The sequence below is a fragment of the Pelobates fuscus genome, chromosome 1, assembly GCF_036172605.1.
Source record: "Pelobates fuscus isolate aPelFus1 chromosome 1, aPelFus1.pri, whole genome shotgun sequence".
In the NCBI taxonomy this organism is placed as follows: Eukaryota; Metazoa; Chordata; class Amphibia; order Anura; family Pelobatidae; genus Pelobates; species Pelobates fuscus.
In genome coordinates, this window is record NC_086317.1 from 236,133,438 (window position 1) to 236,152,354 (window position 18,917).

The window sequence follows — 18,917 nt, forward strand, 5'->3', positions numbered from 1 at the left end:
TAACCCAGATTTCCGGCCTAAGGTGATGTCGGAATTTCATTTTAATGAGGAGATAGTTCTTTCTTAATCCAGAGGAAGAGAGATGGAATACGTTGGATGTCTCCAGGTGCCTTTCTATTTATCTGGATAAGACGACTAGTTGGAGAAGATCTTCTAGTGTCTTTTTGCACTTCGCTGGGTTTTGTAGAGGCTTTGCTGCATCAAAATCTACTTTAAGCCGCTGGATTGTTTCTGCCATTTCTTCAGCATATCAGGCTCAAGAGACTCAAGTCCCTTCAGGATTAAAGGCTCATTCTACAAGATCTCTCTCTACTTCATGGGCAGCTGCTACTAATATTAACATATTGAGAGCATTTGCAGAGCAGCTACATGGGCATCCACCAACACCTTTATTAGGCATTATGGCTTGGATGTGAGGTCCAGAAAGACCACAGAATTTGGAAGGAATGTACTTTCCTCAGTTTCATGATTCTGAATAAATAGGGAATTTTTCTTTTTGATGCATTATTACATTTGTCTTCGTTTATATTTCCCTCCCCTGAGTTGACCGTGGGTATTACCCTATCGTGATGCTGCCATTGATTAGCCATGAATTCCATGGCAGCATCACGATAGGGTTAGCTCCTCCCCTTGGCTGTTCAGGACAGGAAACACTTTACAAATACACCCTCCTTAACTGGTATCATCAGTCATGTAAGACACTCGAAGGATCTAAAAATATGGGAAGGGGAAATTATAGATACTGCCATGGATATATCCAGGAAAAGAAAATTACGGTAAGTATGAGGAAATTTTCTGAAATAGTGCTTAACAGGAAATTAAAAGTGTGGTCAGAAACTGAATTCTTAAAATTACATGATCCCTTTATCACATAATAAAATTTATAGTATAGTGATTCCAATGTTGCATCAATAAATAATAAGAAATTTCATGTGAATATTATAAGACTGAGGCTACCAGTCAAAACATTGTTGTACACTTTGGTCACTTGAATAAAGGGACACATATAAAAGAAGGACATGTTAGTCCTTTCTTATTTGTTTGTAATACCATTGGCTTGTAGGCTTATGCATGGCTAGATTTCCCAAAAGGCTACCAAGGTGTTACCCCCTCCCAGACCTAAGTTAAGCAAGAGGAAGGGGGGAATAAACTATCTGCATTCAGCCCCTTTTCACATGCACACACACATACTACACCACAAACAGCCTCATCCACACACACCACCCCACAACAGCCTCCCTCCTAAAATCACAACCACACGAGAATCATCTCCCCCAGATCCACAACCCCACAAGCAGCATCCCTACCTCCTCCCCCCCCCCATAAGAAGCATCGCCAAAAACAGGCAACACTACCAAGTAACATCAGTAAGATAACACTCACACATACATCAGCACAAGCAGCCAACTGTATAGTGCTTTAATGCATTGAGCAAACAGGAAAGAGAGACCCAGCATAAAGAGCAGGAAGAGCTCATTGCAGTGGTCTGGGTGCAGTGTCCCTATTGCACCTAGTGCTGCAATGTAAAAAAACTGAAAAACTTCCAGAAAAACTGCAATGTTTACATTGCAGCACTAAGTCTGCCTTCAGTGCTTCCTGGACGTGCTTCCTGGATCCTAACAGAATTTTGGTCCAGTAACTGACCCTGGATGTCCTCTCGCCCTGCATTAAGACATTCAATATCACCTCTTTGATTCAATTCTTCCCTATGGGGAGGCCTAATGAGTGGCACTAGCAGTGCATGCACATTAGCTCCCGCTCATTGAAGGGGGCACAAGGGAGGGGAGAGGCAGAAGGAGCTATAATGCCAGGAACACAGCTTTGTTTTCCTGGCACTTATAGTATCCCTTTAACACTTTGCACTTTCTCCTGGCATTGAAAGTACTAAATACATATTGCTACATGACAAAAGGAAGCATAAAGTCTTCTGCATTGTGCAAAGTTGACTATATCCAAATGGATATATCTATGACTTCACCCTTTTGTAATGGCATCTAGATTCCAAAATGTTAAATACTGAGATTGCAATATTATACTACCTTTCTTTTAGTCTATTCATTTCAGGGATATCTGCAGGTAATCCTCCTTGCTGTAGGTGAATCCAAGCCCTCTGTATATCAGATGTAAACAGGTGACATGCCTCATATAAGAATACCTGTAAGAGAAGTCACAATTGACTTGTTAGTGGCATTACTTGAAAGCAGACTCTATTAAGTAGACTCTTTCAAGAAGAAGTTAGAAAACCAGGAGTTCCTTGGAGTGGATTGTATACTGTGAAGAGTGGTTTGTATTTTATTTTTGTTTAATTGGTTCAGTTGGTAAAGTTTAAAAAAAATGAAAGAAAATAGTTTTTTACATTTTTTTTTCTCTGTTGTGGTTTTTCCCCCTCTTTTGTGCTGCTGCTTGATTGATTGGGGGGAGTGTTCATTAACCCCTTAACCCCTTAAGGACCAAACTTCTGGAATAAAATGTCATGTGTCCTTAAGGGGTTAAGGACGGAGCCAAATGTACACGTTGTGAATGAAACAAAATGTAAACAAAACCTGGCATTTGCGCTATATGTCTGTCCAACCGTAATTCACCTCTTTCATATTAAATGCAACCACCCTTATTATATATCATTTTATTCAGGGGAAACAGGGCTTTCATTGAATATCAAATATTTAGCTATGAAACATAATTTAATATGAAAAAAATGGGAGAAAATAAGATTTCTTTTTTTCATTTTTTTAGTTCTACGTGACATTTTAACTGTCAATGTCATAATACTGTTTGCTTTTACTGCAATAAAATACACATATTTGTATTCAGCAAAGTCTCACATGTAAAACAGTACCCCCTATGTATAGGTTTTATGGTGTTTTGGGAAGTTACAGGGTCAAATATAGCGTGTTACATTTGAAATTTAAATTCGCCAGATTGGTTACATTGCCTTTGAGACTGTATAGTAGCCCACAAAATAAATTTACACCCATAATGGCATACCATTTGCAATAGTAGACGACCCAAGGTATTGCAAATGGGGCATGTCCAGTCTTTTTTAGTAGCCATTTGGTCACAAACAATGGCCAAAGTTAGCGTTAGTATTTGTTTGTGTGTGAAAAATGCAAAAAAACGCCAATTTTGGCCAGTGTTTGTGACTAAGTGGCTACTAAAAAAGACTGGACATACCCCATTTGCAATACCTTTGGTTGTCTACTATTGCAAATAGTATGCCATCATAGGGGTAGGGTCATAAAGGCAACGTAAGCAATCTGGCGAATTTTAATGTGAAAAAAATGAAACACAAGCCTTATATTTGATGCTGTCATTTTTGAAAACACCATAAAACCTGTACATGAAGGGTACTGTTGTACTCGGGAGACTTCGCTGAACACAAATATTTGTGTTTCAAAACAGTAAAAAGTATTGCAGCAATAATATCGTCCGTGTAAGTGCTGTTTGTGCGTGAGAAATGCAAAAACCGTCACTTTTACTGGCGATATCATCGTTGTAATACATTTTACTGTTTTGAAACACTAATATTTGTGTTCAGCGAAGTCTCTCGAGTAAAACAGTACCCCCCATGTACAGGTTTTATGGTGTCTTGGAAAGTTATAGGGTTAAATATAGTGCTAGCAAATTAAATTTCCTATACTTTCGGCATGGGTTGTCAGGCAGGTCCCGCTAATTGTAATTAATTAGGATACCTAATTATGTAAAAATATTACATAAATATATGTGTAGAATTAATATATGTATATATATATACATATACGTATATATATATATATATAATTTTTTAAAAATATTTTTATTTATATATAGGTATATATATAGTGATATATACGTATATATTTATGTATATATATATATATATATTATTTCGTTCTACGTGTATTTTGATATAAATATATATATATATATTAATATCACAATACAGTTAGAATGAAATAAAACACATCTATATATTTTTTAATATTTTATTTTTAATAATTTTTTTAAATTTTATTTTTTTACGTATTTACATATTTATTTTTTTATATTACATATAAATATATATATTTAATCAGTATCAGTCTACGTGTAATTTGATATTAATATATATATATATATAATTATATATATATATTAATATTAAAATACACCTAGAAAGTGTATGTGTGTGTGTGTGTATATGTGTATATATATACTTAGATCATATATATATAATATATATATATATATATATGATCTAAGTATATATTTTTTTTACACTTATTTTAACTTATTTTAATTTGATTTCCAGCCAGCAGGGGGACTACCTGTCATTACAGTTAGTCCCCCTGCTGGCATTGCTGCAGCCAGCTATCCCGGCCATGTGATTGTGAGGACCTCACTCTCACATGGCCCGGGGGGGGGGGGGGGGGCTGAAGAGGACGGAGGTGCCGCAGGGGGCTCCCTGGGAGTCCCCCCAACCGCGATCGCCGGCGACCGGGTAAGTAACAAAAAAACGGAGGGCGTACAATTACGCTCTGCGGCGTTTAGAGCCGCTTTAAAAAGGACATAATTGTACGCCCTCCGGTCTTAAGGGGTTAATTGCACCTGTGTAGGATTTGTATCCCCATAAAGGCACACCCCTAACTCACTGAGCTTGCTCACATTACTTGAAAGCACACTTTATTAAGTAGGAGTTAGAAAAACAGGAGTTAAAACCAACAAGGGGTTTGAACTAACAAGGTAATTGTTTTATTGTTCTATACCTGGGGAAATGAGTGTTAGCAAGATTGCTGGTTTGACTCAATGCACATCTGTGATGGTTGTGTGCGAGTGGCTTCTCTAGAAGCTCAGATTGGAGATCTCGAGAAGCAAATCACAACTTTGAGGGAGATTGACAACCTTGAGAGGAGTCTGCTGCTCACTGAGCAGAGTTTAGTGGGGACAGGTAGTGGAGAGGGAGGAGATAAGACAGATGGGGAACAGACATGTAGCTGGGTGACAGTGGGGCGAGGAAGAGGGGGGGGAGGGAAGAGGAAAGGGCTAGCTAGTCCTGATTTGGTGCAACCTAGCAGATTTGCCCGTTTGAGGGAAGATGTTGGGAGCATCAGCTCAGGAGTAGCTGTATTAGAGGAAGCTGTTACTTCTAACAGCCGAGCTAACAGCCCCCCTAGTATGGGTGGGGATCAAAATGTAAGGAAGCCAAGACAGGTTGTGGTGGTACGGGACTCTATCATTAGGAGAGCAGATAGGGCAATCTGCCGCTCTGATCGGCTCAACCGGACAGTTTGCTGTCTCCCGGGTGCTCTCGTCCGGCATGTTGCTGACAGAGTGGATGGATTATTGGGAGGGGCTGGGGATGACCCAGCGGTCATGGTCCATGTTGGTACCAATGACAAAGTAAGAGGAAGATGGAAGGTCCTAAAGAATGATTTTAGGGAATTAGGTCGCAAACTTAAGAAAAGGACCTCCAAGGTGGTATTCTCTGAGATATTACCTGTACCACGCGCTACAGTAGAAAGGCAGCGGGAGATCAGAAAGGTCAATGCGTGGCTTAAGACTTGGTGCAGAAAGGAGGGTTTTGGGTTTTTAGAGCACTGGGCCGACTTTGCGATTGGGTACAACCTTTATAGTAGTGATGGATTGCACCTAAACGGGAGAGGGTCTGGAGTGCTGGGGGATAGGATGGCTAGAAGGTTGGATGATATTTTAAACTAGTAGCAGGGGGGGGGGCTTTAGCACAGTGTAAGGGAGGTGGAGACGGGGGAGGGGCAAGCTCAGAACAGAGAAGCTATGTAATGTTGATAATTCACAAAATATACAAATGACGCATGATATTAAATGTATGTTTACTAATGCAAGGAGACTAAATAACAAAATGGGGGAACTAGAGGCATTAGTATACACTAAACAATATGATATAATAGGCATAACTGAAACATGGTGGGATGAGACACATGACTGGGCAGTTAACTTAAATGGGCACATGATATTTAGGAAGGATAGGAAAAACAAGAAGGGTGGTGGGGTATGTTTGTATATCAACCATGACTTAAAGCCAAATCTTAAGCAAATGGAATGCCATGAGGAAAATGTGGAAGCTTTATGGGTAAATATCTGCTTGGGGGAAAAGAAGGGAAAACAACTATTGGTTGGGATATGTTATAAACCACCTAATGTTAATATTGACGAGGAACAACAGCTGTTTGAGCAAATTGAGAAAGCTGCAAATCTGGGTAACACGTTAAATATTGGAGATTTTAATTACCCGGACATAAATTGGGACAGAGGGACTAGTAGCTCAGCAAAGGGAATTAGGTTTTTAAACTTGTTAAATGACACCTTCATGTCACAACTTGTACAAGCACCAACTAGAATGGACGCTTGTCTGGACCTGGTTTTAACAAACAACGTTGATCTTTTGACCAACATTCAAGTAGGTGAGCACTTGGGAAATAGTGATCACAATATAGTGTCCTTTGAAATAAACTCAAAAAATAAAAGCACATGGGGTATACTAAAACATATAATTTTAAAAAGGCCAATTTCAATAAGTTAAGGGAAGCTTTACAATATATTGACTGACATAAACTCTTTAGTGAAAAGAACACTGAGGATAAATGGATCATCTTCCAACAAATATTAGAAAGGTACATTTCTCAGTATGTACCATTGGGAAATAAATATAAAAGAAACAAATTAAAACCAATGTGGCTTAGTAGAGAAGTAAAACAAGAGATTAAAAATAAGAAAAGGGCATTTAAAGCATTTAAATCAGACAAATCAGATGCATCTTATAAAAGATATAAGGAAGCAAATAATGCGTGCAAAAAGGCAATTAGACTTGCTAAACGTCAAAATGAAAAAAAGAGAGCTAAAGAGAGAAAAACCAACCCCAAAGCATTTTTAAGTACAAAAATTCTAAAAAAACAAACATGAAAGTGTAGGTACACTAAAAACTGAAATGGGGGTGTTAGTTAATGAAGACCAGGAAAAGGCAGGATTTTTAAATAACTATTTCTCCTCCATATATATTAAGGAAGAACCCATGGCAATAGATGTGCAAATGATTGCTATTAAAAACTTGCAGAATAATTGTAATTGGTTAACTCAAGACAAGGTGCTGCAGCAACTAAAGAAAGTTAATATAAACAAAGCTCCTGGGCCTGACGGTATCCATCCACGTGTACTTAAGGAACTAAGTGTAGAAATAAGTGAACCTCTGTTTTTTTCTTTCACGATTCTTTTCTTTCAGGAAGTGTTCCGGAGGATTGGAGGCAGTGGTGTATCCTGGTTTTGTGCTGCCCTGTGGAATTCTCTGCCTGAAGAGGTGGTTTTATCAGAGTCCATACAGCTACTGGATGCATACTTGCAAAAACAGAATATTCAAGGATATAATCTTTCAATGTAGGGTAATAACGGGCTTGATCCAAGGATAAATCTGACTGCCATTCTGGGGTCAAGAAGGATTTTTTTTCCTAGCTTGTTGCAAAATTGTGCTTCAAACTTTTTTTTGCCTTCTTTTGGATCAACAGCAAAAAACAAATGTGAGGAAGGCTGAACTTGATGGACGCAAGTCTCTTTTCAGCTATGTAACTATGTAACTATATATGGGAAACTGATTGAAAGATTATTATCCATTTTTGACTGTGACCCATCTGGTCATGCTCAGTCTGCTTCCAGAAGGGATTTTGGCATAACACTTTGTATTAAGATGTATGTGCCTGGTACCCTAAAGAAAGAGGCATGACATCTGCTATCTCTCCTAGGGATCCCATTTACTAACAAAGTACAGTGGGACCTCGGTTTACAAACGCTTCGGTTAACATAATTTTCGGTTTACAAATGAAAATCCATTGAAAATAATGCCTCGGTTTACAAATTTGTTTCGCAATACACAATTGCACCTTGGAGGTTTATAGCACCGCCCCCTGCATGCTGGAGCCTGTGGGTAGCATGTGGCGTCGAGTGTGGAGGTGTTGGAGCGGCTTTTGCATCAAGGTTTGGTGCCATTCTGGAAATTGTTTGCAGTGGTTTTGGGACTTTTTGGAACTTTTTTGGTCCATTTCTCAAGCACTGGAAAGGTAGGGAGCTGAGCTTCATTGTTTGCATGCCTTTTATTGTGTGTTCTGCATTGTGGGTTGGTTTCCAAGCCAACTCATTTTGACTTATTTCTGACCTCCAGAACGGATTAATTGGTTTTCAATGCATTCCTATGGGATACCGCGTTTCGGTTTACAAATGTTTCGCAATAAGAAACGTCCCGGAGAACGCATTAAATTCGTAAACCGAGGTCCCACTGTATCAGGGAGTGAGTCTGGGACAGACTCCTAAGTGTAGGCTAACAATTTAACAGTTTAGAGTCAAGCTGGAGAACTGTAGCATCAGGTCAGCTAGGCATGCAACAAAGCTGACACTGCTCCAATCCTCTGGCCACATTAATTGTGTTCTTACTTTTTAAACATTGCAGTTATGGTAACTATTGAAGAACTCAATAGAACACTTTTATTCATTATATTAAAATTCCTCAGTTGCAATATCGATTACATACTTGCCAAAGTGCTTAAAATGTCTTTAAAGGAAAAATGTAACTTCACAAGATTTTTAATATGGTGCTTACGTATCCCTATATTTCATAAATATTTACTTGTGAGTTTCTGAATAATAAAATTAAATGTTGACATCAACACCTCTTTATCCTGCAACTGGGTGCCTCCACCTTAACCCTGTTAATCATATTTATAAGCTCTGTCCTTTGCAACTGGCAGCTAGCATATAGAGAAAGCATACAGAGACGAGGAGAAATTAAAAATTTAATTTATTTATAAGCAATGTTTTCCTGGCTTTACCATGTCTGAAATAGATCATGATTTGATAAATTTTCTAAATCTTTACTGTTCCCTGTTAAACTCAGTGTCTTAGTTATGATTTATGTGTGCAGTTATTGCCCCATGGTAGCCCAATCTAGATACCAAGTGTGTTTAACTAATCAAGTCTAAACCCTGTTTTTTTTTTAGAATGTCTCTTCATAACTTATGGCAATCACCTTTATTGTATACCTATGTCTCTGTATGTTGCTGATACTATTGTAACTAACTGAAAGACAGTGCATCAATGGCAGTGAAAACCACAAAGCTTATATTGACCTTGTGCACTCTTTATTAAAGTCTGTGGATTTGATGCTACATGTGCTAGAGGGTCACAACATTGGAGGAGCTGGAGGAAGATGAGCCCAGAGATGGCCAAGTTTTGATCTGGCCATCATGAACCCAGCCTAATCTCTACTCTGCTGTTGGCATGCTAAGATTGATAGGGAGGATGTGAGGCTGGGCATCCAGCAAGCTCAACACAGGGAGCACTTTGCTAATGAGGGACTGATAGAGTAGAGGGATAGTGAGCTGCTCTTAAATGAGCCTGAGGCCCAATTAGTCCAATAGAGAGGGACATTGGACCATTTATGAAGATGATACGTTATTTGGAAGCCTGAATGTAACATTTGCCTGCAGATGAAAACAAACAAATACTGTACTGCAGAGTATGATGCCTGTTTTGGGATAAATAAATGTTCAGTGTTATAAAACAAAAAAAAAGAACATCCTCTGCACTTTGCATTGCATACTCTCTTGACTGTTATGCCATTCCCATTCACATCCATCCCAGTGATCGCTGAAATTTAGCAATAAAATGCTTATAGAGCAAACTAAATTTACCCCACTATTACCTTTTAATAAAATGGTCATAAAAAATATTTCAACCCATTTAACATAAGTGTGTACACTGTTAAATTTTAAAGTTAAATGTTCCTTCAATTAGCACTACACTAAAGAATATATTACATTTTCACTGTAGAATCAGAAGCTTTGAGAAGCCTTAACAGCTGTTAGAGCATTGTAGTTTCTTGCCCATGGCGTGCAGTAATTTTAATGAGAATCTCATTTTTGCCCATAGGATGTTACTTCTGTTTGAAACACAGATAGCAGAAAATAAAAGGAAGTTTAGCTTGTCAGGCGGAATATGGAAATATGGAAGTTAATACGTAGCCTTACATACATTGCATTATTATTTCAGCATACTATAACATAAATGTGTGTTTCTTCAAAGATAAGAGCAGTTGAACATATTTATAATTGAGGATAAATATGACTGAGCAAGTATTTGAGCCAGAAAGATTCATAGATGTAGAATCAGGTTCATAAATACAAACTGAACTTTTTTCTTTTTCTTAACCTCTCCGCTAGGTCATAATAGTAAGTTGATTGCTTTAGTATTTAAAGGGAATTGTAATTTTCTAAGATTTTTTAAATGTTTTAAACCCCTATATATTAACAAAATGCATTTGCGAAGTGTGAAAAATAAAATTAAATGCAGACATCAACACTTCTTTATCCTGCAACTGGGTGACTCCTTCTTAGTTCCATGTCAACCATTGCTATAATCTATGTCCTTACCACCGGATGTTAATTACAGTATAGAGAAATAATACAGAGAAGAGGAAAAATAAAACAATGTTTCTATTTTTCCTCCTCTTTTGCAATGTGTGCTGTGGATGTGCATGGACCGAACTGCATTGTGATTTAAATTACTAAATCTTCAATATAAAGTTAAAAGAAAATGAAGCAATACATGAATAAACATAACATACATTATAGGTGATTTTCAATGTTTTAGTCAATTATGTAATTTCCAGAGTAATTATGGCTCCCCTTTACCGTTTGCTTTTTTTTGGCAGAAGGAGTATTGACGGCAAGACTAGAATGATAGTTGTAACATACTTAGACAATTTTACCTTTGTTCTATGCTAAAAAAAATGAAAAAAAAATTAAAAATGTATGCACATTGGACCCATGCCCTCTGCTTAGTGATAGAAGTTTGGATGGTATTATTTGTTTTATACAGGTATACAAGTCACAATAGTTCCAAATAGTTAATGTAAATACGAAAATATCCTCAGTTAGTGAATGACCTTATTATAGTCAGGATCGGGATGATTTGTTCTGCGACCGAATCAAACATAAACAGAAATATAATTAATCATATACTGTAGATGCAATGTTATTCACTGAAGTGATGATTCAAAGTGAATTTAAAATTTTAGGCCAAGGTACACATCTCTTATGAGTGCATCCTATTGCTTAGCTTTGCTCTACCAGGGCTATCTTTAGGTTGTTTTTGGTCAGAAGCACAGCTTACACAACCTTAACCATGCAGCTAATGAAAAGCTAGTGTGTTTTTAGGAATACGTACATCATTTGCAACAGCCTGACATCTCAAAAATGCACTCTGGGGCCAGGAACGTTATCATTTACTTCCAGACAACGTCATTACTTCCAGACAAAGGAGGCTGTTATTATCCAAGATATTATATTTGTACCACATTGTTTTGTGCATTACCTGCTGTCCAAATTTAAATACAGGACAATTCCACATCTTTGTATTGTGCATGAACTTAGCAGAAAATGGTGCTTTGACCAAAAAGAGATAAAAATGGTTACCCCCAAAGAGCAAGTGTAATCGAGGTGATGCACTAAAAATAATTATTAATGTATATATATTGATTACAAAATAAAATGAAGCTATATTACATGTAATCTTTTATTTTCAGTAAGGCATAAATAATAATAATAATAATAATAATAATAATAATAATAATGGCAGTTGTCCTTTACTACACCACAACAAAAAGCATGTTTGTGATATAGTAGCTGTTGCAATGTTCAGATCAGGATACAGCTGAAAGGTTTTTAGCCATCCCTACACTAGTCTATTCTACTTCATGACCACTCTTCTGGTCCTTTCTTTTTTTATGATACAACCAGTGGCGTACCTACCATGGTCGCAGGGCCCGCTCATTCCATGGGGCCCGGCTGCAGGTGCGATTCCTGCGACCGTGGGCCAGTCGGGAGGTACAGCCACTTCACTTGTAAGGGGTCCAGGCCACCTGAGGGCCCCGCGAGCCCGGGCCCCTTACAAGCACACAGACCCTGTCAGAGAGATTTTTTGATCTCCCTCCCCGGGTCTTTGCAGAGTCGCTGGAAGAGCCTTCACCCGGCAGAGATGCATGGAGGGGATGGGGGAAATGAGATGCATGGAGGGACGGGGGGGATGATACGCATGGAGGGGCTTGGGGGATTAGACAATGCCAGGGCATTTTTCGCACCAGGGTCCAGTGATTTCTAGTTATGCCTCTGGATACAACAGTCTAATAACAGTATCTGAACCCTACACCCACTGGAGGGGTTTGTTCTGAGCAAACATACATTTCAGAGATCTGTGCAGCTCCATATATCATGAGTGCATTTCATTTATGTATATTTTTGCATAATATTCATAATATCACACTATATCATTTTTTTTTCTTTCACTAGATCTAATTCCAGCTTTGAAAAGCAAAGTTACAAGCTACATCGTATCTGACTATTGTTTTTGAATGTGCATTGATTACTGATATTCTTATTTTGGTTTTGGTGCAGCAACCATTTACCATTAAGTTACTATTGTTATCTTGGTGACTCAGGCACAGACAGGATTCGGAATCTATGGAATTATAACACTAACACTCCGTTAACACATGCTTTGATAATTATGTCATAGTAATGACTTACCCAGCTCAGTTTTCTATTTTTCTCATTTGAAATATATTGGATATATGTTTGCATTAATGACCTTATTTCATTATGTTTATATTATTAATTAAATTACTAAGATTCACCTGTCTAACCGCAGGATAATCCTTTGCAGACATAATTGAATCTTTCAGTAGCAGGAGTATGGCTAGGCAGAAACTCTCCATCACTTTGTGATTCCAATCCTGCATGAACAGCTGGTCCCAAATAAGCAGAACGGCAGGTAAATCCAGAGAGTTTACAAAACCCTGGGTGAAACCAAGCAGAACATTTAAATGTACACAATATTCAACAGCATCATGCATTCGAAAACAGATAAACTACATAGCAAAATGCAATTAGAGCACTTACTTTATGCAAAACTTAATATAAATCAAATGTAGTCATTGTGTAAATTATTATTATTGTTATTACAGCTCCAACTAATTCCTCAGTGCTTTAGTATTTCACAAAACGTATAGCAACTATCCAACAAACAGTATAATGTTGAGAGAGGGGCCAAACAAACTTACAATATAGTAGAAAGTTGGGCAGAGACACTTGGCTGAAGAGATCGGTTTAAAAAAAAAAAAAACTGTATACAGAATGGACACGGGTGGAAAGTCTTGCATGACAAGTTAGGGCATCACACAAGAATGCTGCAGCCCTCCAGTGGGCGATTATTAGCAATGTGAGTGCTAACAAACAAGAGAACGTTGCTAGCTCAGTAGAGTCATCAAGGAGCGGTGTACCTCACACACAGACTCTTGCCTAGCATACAGAACATAGATGGTGTGACAAACTGCCATTTGCCACTGGGCATTGGAGAGGACTGATTGCTAGCCTCCTGCCCTGCCACTGTGGCCCTGGGATGTATTGCCCTTTAAGAACTGATTTGGGCTTATGGACTTTTATTGTACAGTGCTGGCCCTTTTAAAAACAGTGTATGGACACATGCAAACTTTTTGGACACTTTTTCTTCCCCTTTGAATACCTGGGAAGGTGAGGCTCTTCCCCTCCCCCAGCTCCATTGTTCTCCAACAGGGAGTTGTCCCAGGGACACTGCCAGACCAGTGGGAACTGGTTTGGGCAGGAAAAGCCATGCTTGCAATTGATAATAAAGGGACCTCAACCTAACTTTTTAACCCCTGGACAGATTTATGTGGTTTTTACATATGCTCCCCAAGTTATGCTGATCACAGAAATATAAGTTTTATTCGTATGTGATGTAAAATCAGGGAGTTATAAAAATGTATAAAAAGTATGATTTTTCAGCTTGGAGATAATTGAGTAGATACAGTAAGAAACTCAATTATCTCCCAAGCAGAGGGGAGGAGATGTATGGGAGTGCTTGTACTGTATACTACGTGTTTATTGGTTGTTCTGTAAACCCCTGTGGGCGGTCCTGTATGTGTTAAACCTGCATAAAAGAAGGCCCTTTGGTGCCAAGTAAAAAGAGTTCTACTTCCCCCTCAATCTACAGTCCTGTCTCTTATTGGGGGAATTGCTATATCACCACAAGGGATTGCTATGCTCTTTGGATCTTTTAAGAGCTTGTTCCTGCTTCACTCTCTTGGAGGAGAGGTTTACCCACTGGAACCTGGAGCCTTGTCGTAGGTCCAGGGTGGGTAGGAGATGGCGAGACCCTAACCAAACTGCCGCGGTTCGTGGGGTCTGCGGTGGTTGTGGTGTCTGCTGCAGTGCTTAAGTCCTCAGGAAGTGCTAGGAGCATCCGTCAACGGAAGGTGTCCGTTACAGATGGGGTTACAAAGTGATCGCTAGATGCCCCATCACAAAAAAAGGATATGTAAATATGTGCTCCTCTTCGTAAAAGGACACTATAGGTATCCAGACCACTTCATTAAGATGAAGTGGTCTGCGTGCCCTGTGCCTCCTCTCCCACCTACCATTTTAACCCTGCAAATGTAAGCATTGCCATTCTGCAGTTTAAAATACCTCTAGCGGATGTTACTCAGAAAGACACTGGAAGCACTTCTGACAAAATAGTAGAGTAAAACTATTCCAATCAGCTGGTCTCAAAGAGACCATGTGATCGGTGCAGTGTGGCGTTTTGCGGTGCATGCACACTCGCATCCGACTACTTTCCCATGGGAATGATCTCAGAGAAAGGCATGGCCAATAGGGCATTATTTATATATTCACACATTTATACTATATACACATTTTTATTCCCAATGCTATGGTGTTCCTTTAACTATGCCCAGATCCTTCATCCAATTTTCTAAACAGGTTATATGCCTTCCAAGATTCCTTTTCGTTTCTGATCAACTCTATCTATCTCTTGCGCTAATATAACTTACTGCATACTATTTCTGGAATTATAGTTTTGACATAAACATATATACGTTACTAGTAAGTCTCATTAATTTCCTTACCTCACCCATCCATTTCCTCAGAAAGATTACTGGACTTGCCAAGAGTTCCCCCTGCAACATAGATTGATCTGACCTGCTGTCATGTGCATATAGTTTCAGTGCCTCTGCTCTCTCTCGAGCAATGAGTTCTACTAAGAAGTCCTGCGAAATGAAACAGTCATGTCAATTCCAATTACCATTACTGAATAAAATTTGCACTTGAAATATTTCCATTTCACTCATTTTCTTTTATCGGTCATATTACATATCGTGGCATCTAGCTAAAATTAATATCTATCTAAAATATATTGCAACTGAAACAGGAGCTTTAGAGGCAGAATCAGTAAAACATTGAATTTGGAGAGGGAAATGAGACACATGGAGGGGTAGGCACATGGAAGCAGGCCCGAACTGGCCATCGGGCACACCGGGCAAATGCCCGGTGGGCCGCGGTGGCCATGGGCCGAGGCCGGCAGGGGAGGTCCCAGGATCTCCCCTGCCGGTCTATGCAGGACCGGCACTATCCGAGCGCCGGCCCCGCTGTATTCCATGGAGGGCCGGTGAGGAGATCAAAGATCTCCCTCACAGGCCCCCTTGGAGAGACATGCGGCACATGCAGCTGGGGAGAGACACCCACTGCACCAAACACACACACACAATACTTCCGAACATATTTATATTATATATATATATATGTGTGTGTGTGTATATATGTCTGTATATATATATATATATATATATATATATCTATATATATATATATATATATATATATATATACACACACACACACTATAGCACCCCTCACACATACTGCACTCCTAAACACATTACGTTCCAGACACACACTAGATCCCTTACCAAACTCTGGATCATATACACACACTAGATCCCTTTATACACTCTGAATCCGTTATATAAACACACTCACTAGATCTCCTACACATTCTGGGCCCTTCAAACACACACTAGACTCCTGTATACACACACACTGCACCATCTACACACACACACACACACACTACATTCCTAAAATACACACTCTGGATCCCTTATAAACACACTAGATTCATTGTAAACAAACACATACTACACCCCTAAACACACACTCTCTACAACCCCTACAAACACTACATTGCCTATATATATACACACACACACACACACACACACACACACCATAGCCTGTATGCACACACTTACTACATCCCCTGTACACACATTCTCTACAGCCCCTAGCCACATATGGATTACATTACACCAAAAACACAACACAACTAAAACCGACCTTATTACACAATACCACACCACAATCAGCTCACTCTACACACACACAATCCCACAAGCAGGCTCCAAACACATGCACAATGCTCTTTCCTGGCCCTTTTGTCTCCTGGTATCCATTTATAGAGACACCAGAGACAAGTTGCAAGGAAACACAGTGCAAGCATGTTATTAAATTTGCTTGCACTGTGCAGAACAAATACAGGGCTTTTTTTTCTCATGCTAGAGCTTTTTAGCAGAGCTCTGCGCATGGTCTGCCCTGGAAGAGCATTTAACCAACATGCTCACTTTGAGAGGGGGCGTGTTTGTCATTGGTGATGACGAAACACACCCTCTCTGCCCCACCCCTTCTTAGTGGGCCGCTGTGATAAAAAAATGCCCGGGCCGAATTTTTCTCCCATTCCGGCCCTGCATGGAAGACAAGAGAGGCTGGGAAGAAAAAAAGACATATAAGGCCTGGAAAATGGGAACAAGAGACACATAGAAGGGTTGGGGAAAGGGACAATGAACACACAGAGGGCTGTGGGGACAGAGATATACAAAGTGGCCAGGGTAAAAGAGACACACAGAGGGGCTGGGGAAGGGAAGAAAGAAACAAAGGGGCTGGGGCTGAAAGTCACACAAAAGGTCTGGGAGAAAAAGGGAAACAGTAGGGGAAAAAGAGACACACGAGGAGTGTAAGATACAAAGGGGAAAATGGGATTTAACATAAAGTGGGTAAGACAATCAAGAGAGGGGATAAAAAAAACATGAAAGAAGCATTAAATTCAAAAAGGAGGTGAAGATGCATTTTTTGGTGTTGGGGGGGGGGTGCATTTTCATCTGTGCCTCCTGCTCTCCTTGTAAATCAGTTCTTCAGCGCAGTAATCTATGCCAAAGAGTTAATTGACAGGTGAGAGAAAGATGTGTAAAGGGACACTGTAGCCACTAAAACCACTACAGTATAATGTAGAGATTCTGGTGCCTGCAGGCTGAACACTGCTTTTCCAGAAGAAGGTAAGTGTTTACATTGCTGCCTAAGAACACCTCTGGTGGCAGTCACTCAGACAGCCATTAGAGGTGCTTCGTAGTCCAATGCTGCTGTCACGGCTTCCAGCAAGCATAGTCACGTGACCGCACCAATCCCACTGAAAATATTTAAGGATACTTACCCGGCCTGCAGCGGATCGTCTGCCGATCCACATGTGCGGCAGCCCCCTGTCAGTGTGGCGTTCTAAGGGACGCCATCCACTTCAGTCACACGCTATATTATAGCTCCACCTCTGATTATAATAAAAATGGCGTGGATGTGCATGTGTTGTTGCATCATCGACCCACACATTTTAGGGTCACATGGTCCATTGTGAATAATCATAGTCTTTTTAGGGTTATTTATGCTAAAAACTGCTTTTTTATCAGTGCCTTGTCATAGTCTCCACTAGTTGGTAATCCGAGAGCGGGTTTTAATTGTAATTATTTTGGTACTTTGACCTTTGTTTGTTCTTGACTCTCCCGGTTTGTAGTATCCTTGTGTTTTTGGCTTGTCTTATCATTCTAGTCTCTTTCTGTGTCCCTGACCTCGGCTCGTTCCTGACCATTCTCTTTATGTTAAGTCTAGCCATTCTGATGCCCAGTTATACGTTTATTTAGTTTTTAAGTTAATTTTTTTAAATTTAATTCTGGGTATTGGATTATACCATCCTGACAGCTGCACAGTGTGCAGCACCTGTGTCCAGAATCTTCACTCTCTGCATGGAGGCGCTAAACACTCACTATAGAAATGCATTGATTTGTTGCATCTCTATGAGGAGATGCTGATTAGCGCAGCGTAACATATTGCCACGCATGCGTAATAGCCTCCCAGTGCTTTCTAGTCATACTGTTCGTTAGTTCTGCCTGACATATCCACTATTTTATGTTAACTTTATGTTGTTTTATGTTGACAAATAATGAACACATTATTTTATAATCAGTACTCTCCATGTCTAGATGATCTTTTCAGCTTAAAAGATTCAGATTAGTTCAGCATTTAGATATGTATCCCTAGTCTGATGTGACTATGTTAGCTTAAAAAAAAGTGCAGTATTTTCAAATGTCCTGCAATTGTCTTCTTATGTATTACGATGCACTCTGCTGTAGTTGGATAGGGTATTCAACAGGTGTGTGATGACGTGAGGCATGTATGTGCGACACGTGTGGGTGTTGCGCGGCTTGCTGAAATGGTGATGAAGGTATCCCTAGTCTAAACGGAATACCTTTCCTCCCTCTCTGGTGCCATACCGGCTGACTCTCACTCCAGCTTCCCTTCCTCTGAGGCGATATACCGTCTGATTCACGGAAATCTGAACCTCTTTTCTAACTGAACATAATTGCCGTATCCAGCTGCGCGCAACGAGACATTTAACTCATATAACTCATTAAATATAATGATGAATAATTTAATAAGAAAATAAAAAATAAAAAGATTTCGAGTCCAGTACACGCGAGCTGAAAAATGAAGTATTTACTCTTGGACAACAACTGTCCCAACAATCAGATGCAATATCTAAATTTCAGAAACATTTTTGTAAAATACAAGCAGAAAATATGCAGCTAAAATCCAGAATTCAATTCTTGGAAGCTAAAGTTTCCGATACAGAAGATAGATCCAGATGTAAAAATCTTAGAATAAGAGGCATCCCGGAATATATCACAAACCAGCAATTAGAAACATATTTACTAA

At 39.4% G+C, this 18,917-nt stretch overlaps 1 protein-coding gene across 1 annotated transcript in view; it reads right to left on the reverse strand.

Moving 5' to 3' along the window:
- LOC134611973 (uncharacterized) overlaps positions 1-18,917 on the reverse strand; it is a 184,616-nt gene that overhangs the window by 110,975 nt on the left and 54,724 nt on the right. The window contains exons 8-10 of the mRNA XM_063456379.1: positions 14,954-15,094; positions 12,665-12,826; positions 2,040-2,155 (exon numbers count right to left, since the gene is read on the reverse strand). Coding sequence (XP_063312449.1) covers positions 2,040-2,155; positions 12,665-12,826; positions 14,954-15,094 — 419 coding nt within the window. The remainder of the gene's footprint in view (positions 1-2,039; positions 2,156-12,664; positions 12,827-14,953; positions 15,095-18,917) is intronic.